General features: G+C 36.7%; 1 protein-coding gene across 1 annotated transcript; it reads right to left on the bottom strand.

Annotated features, from left to right (window-relative positions):
• Positions 1-46: 46 nt before the first annotated feature.
• On the bottom strand, positions 47-311 carry OGAPHI_005892 (uncharacterized protein; the record flags this gene model as incomplete). Its single annotated transcript, XM_046207122.1, has 1 exon — positions 47-311. A coding segment is annotated over one exon (265 nt), but the record flags the coding sequence as incomplete, so codon positions are not given.

The following is a 311-nucleotide window of genomic DNA, read 5'->3' as shown; positions in this document are numbered from 1 at the left end:
AATATTTTTAATCAAATGCTTATATAAAAATATGTACATTAATGTCTCAGTCAAGAATGCTCAAATCTACCTCTGGTTCGCCACCAATACGTGGAATGTTGCTTGAACATTTCCATATCTGTACGATATTGTCCTCTTCAGCGCTCGCTACGAGCCAATTAATGTTTGGATTCACGGCTATATCATTTATGGAAGTTTTATGTCCTGCATGTATCATCAATACTTCTGGAGAGCCATCTTCTATTTCGTCTTGAGTTTGTTCGGCACCTATTTCTTGTAAATCCCATACTATAGTTCTTCTATCAGAGCCA

This window comes from Ogataea philodendri (genome assembly GCF_020536065.1).
Source record: "Ogataea philodendri strain CBS6075 chromosome Unknown scaffold327, whole genome shotgun sequence".
In the NCBI taxonomy this organism is placed as follows: Eukaryota; Fungi; Ascomycota; class Pichiomycetes; order Pichiales; family Pichiaceae; genus Ogataea; species Ogataea philodendri.
The sequence above is the reverse complement of the archived record's forward strand: the minus strand, read 5'-3'. Positions and strand labels throughout refer to the sequence as shown.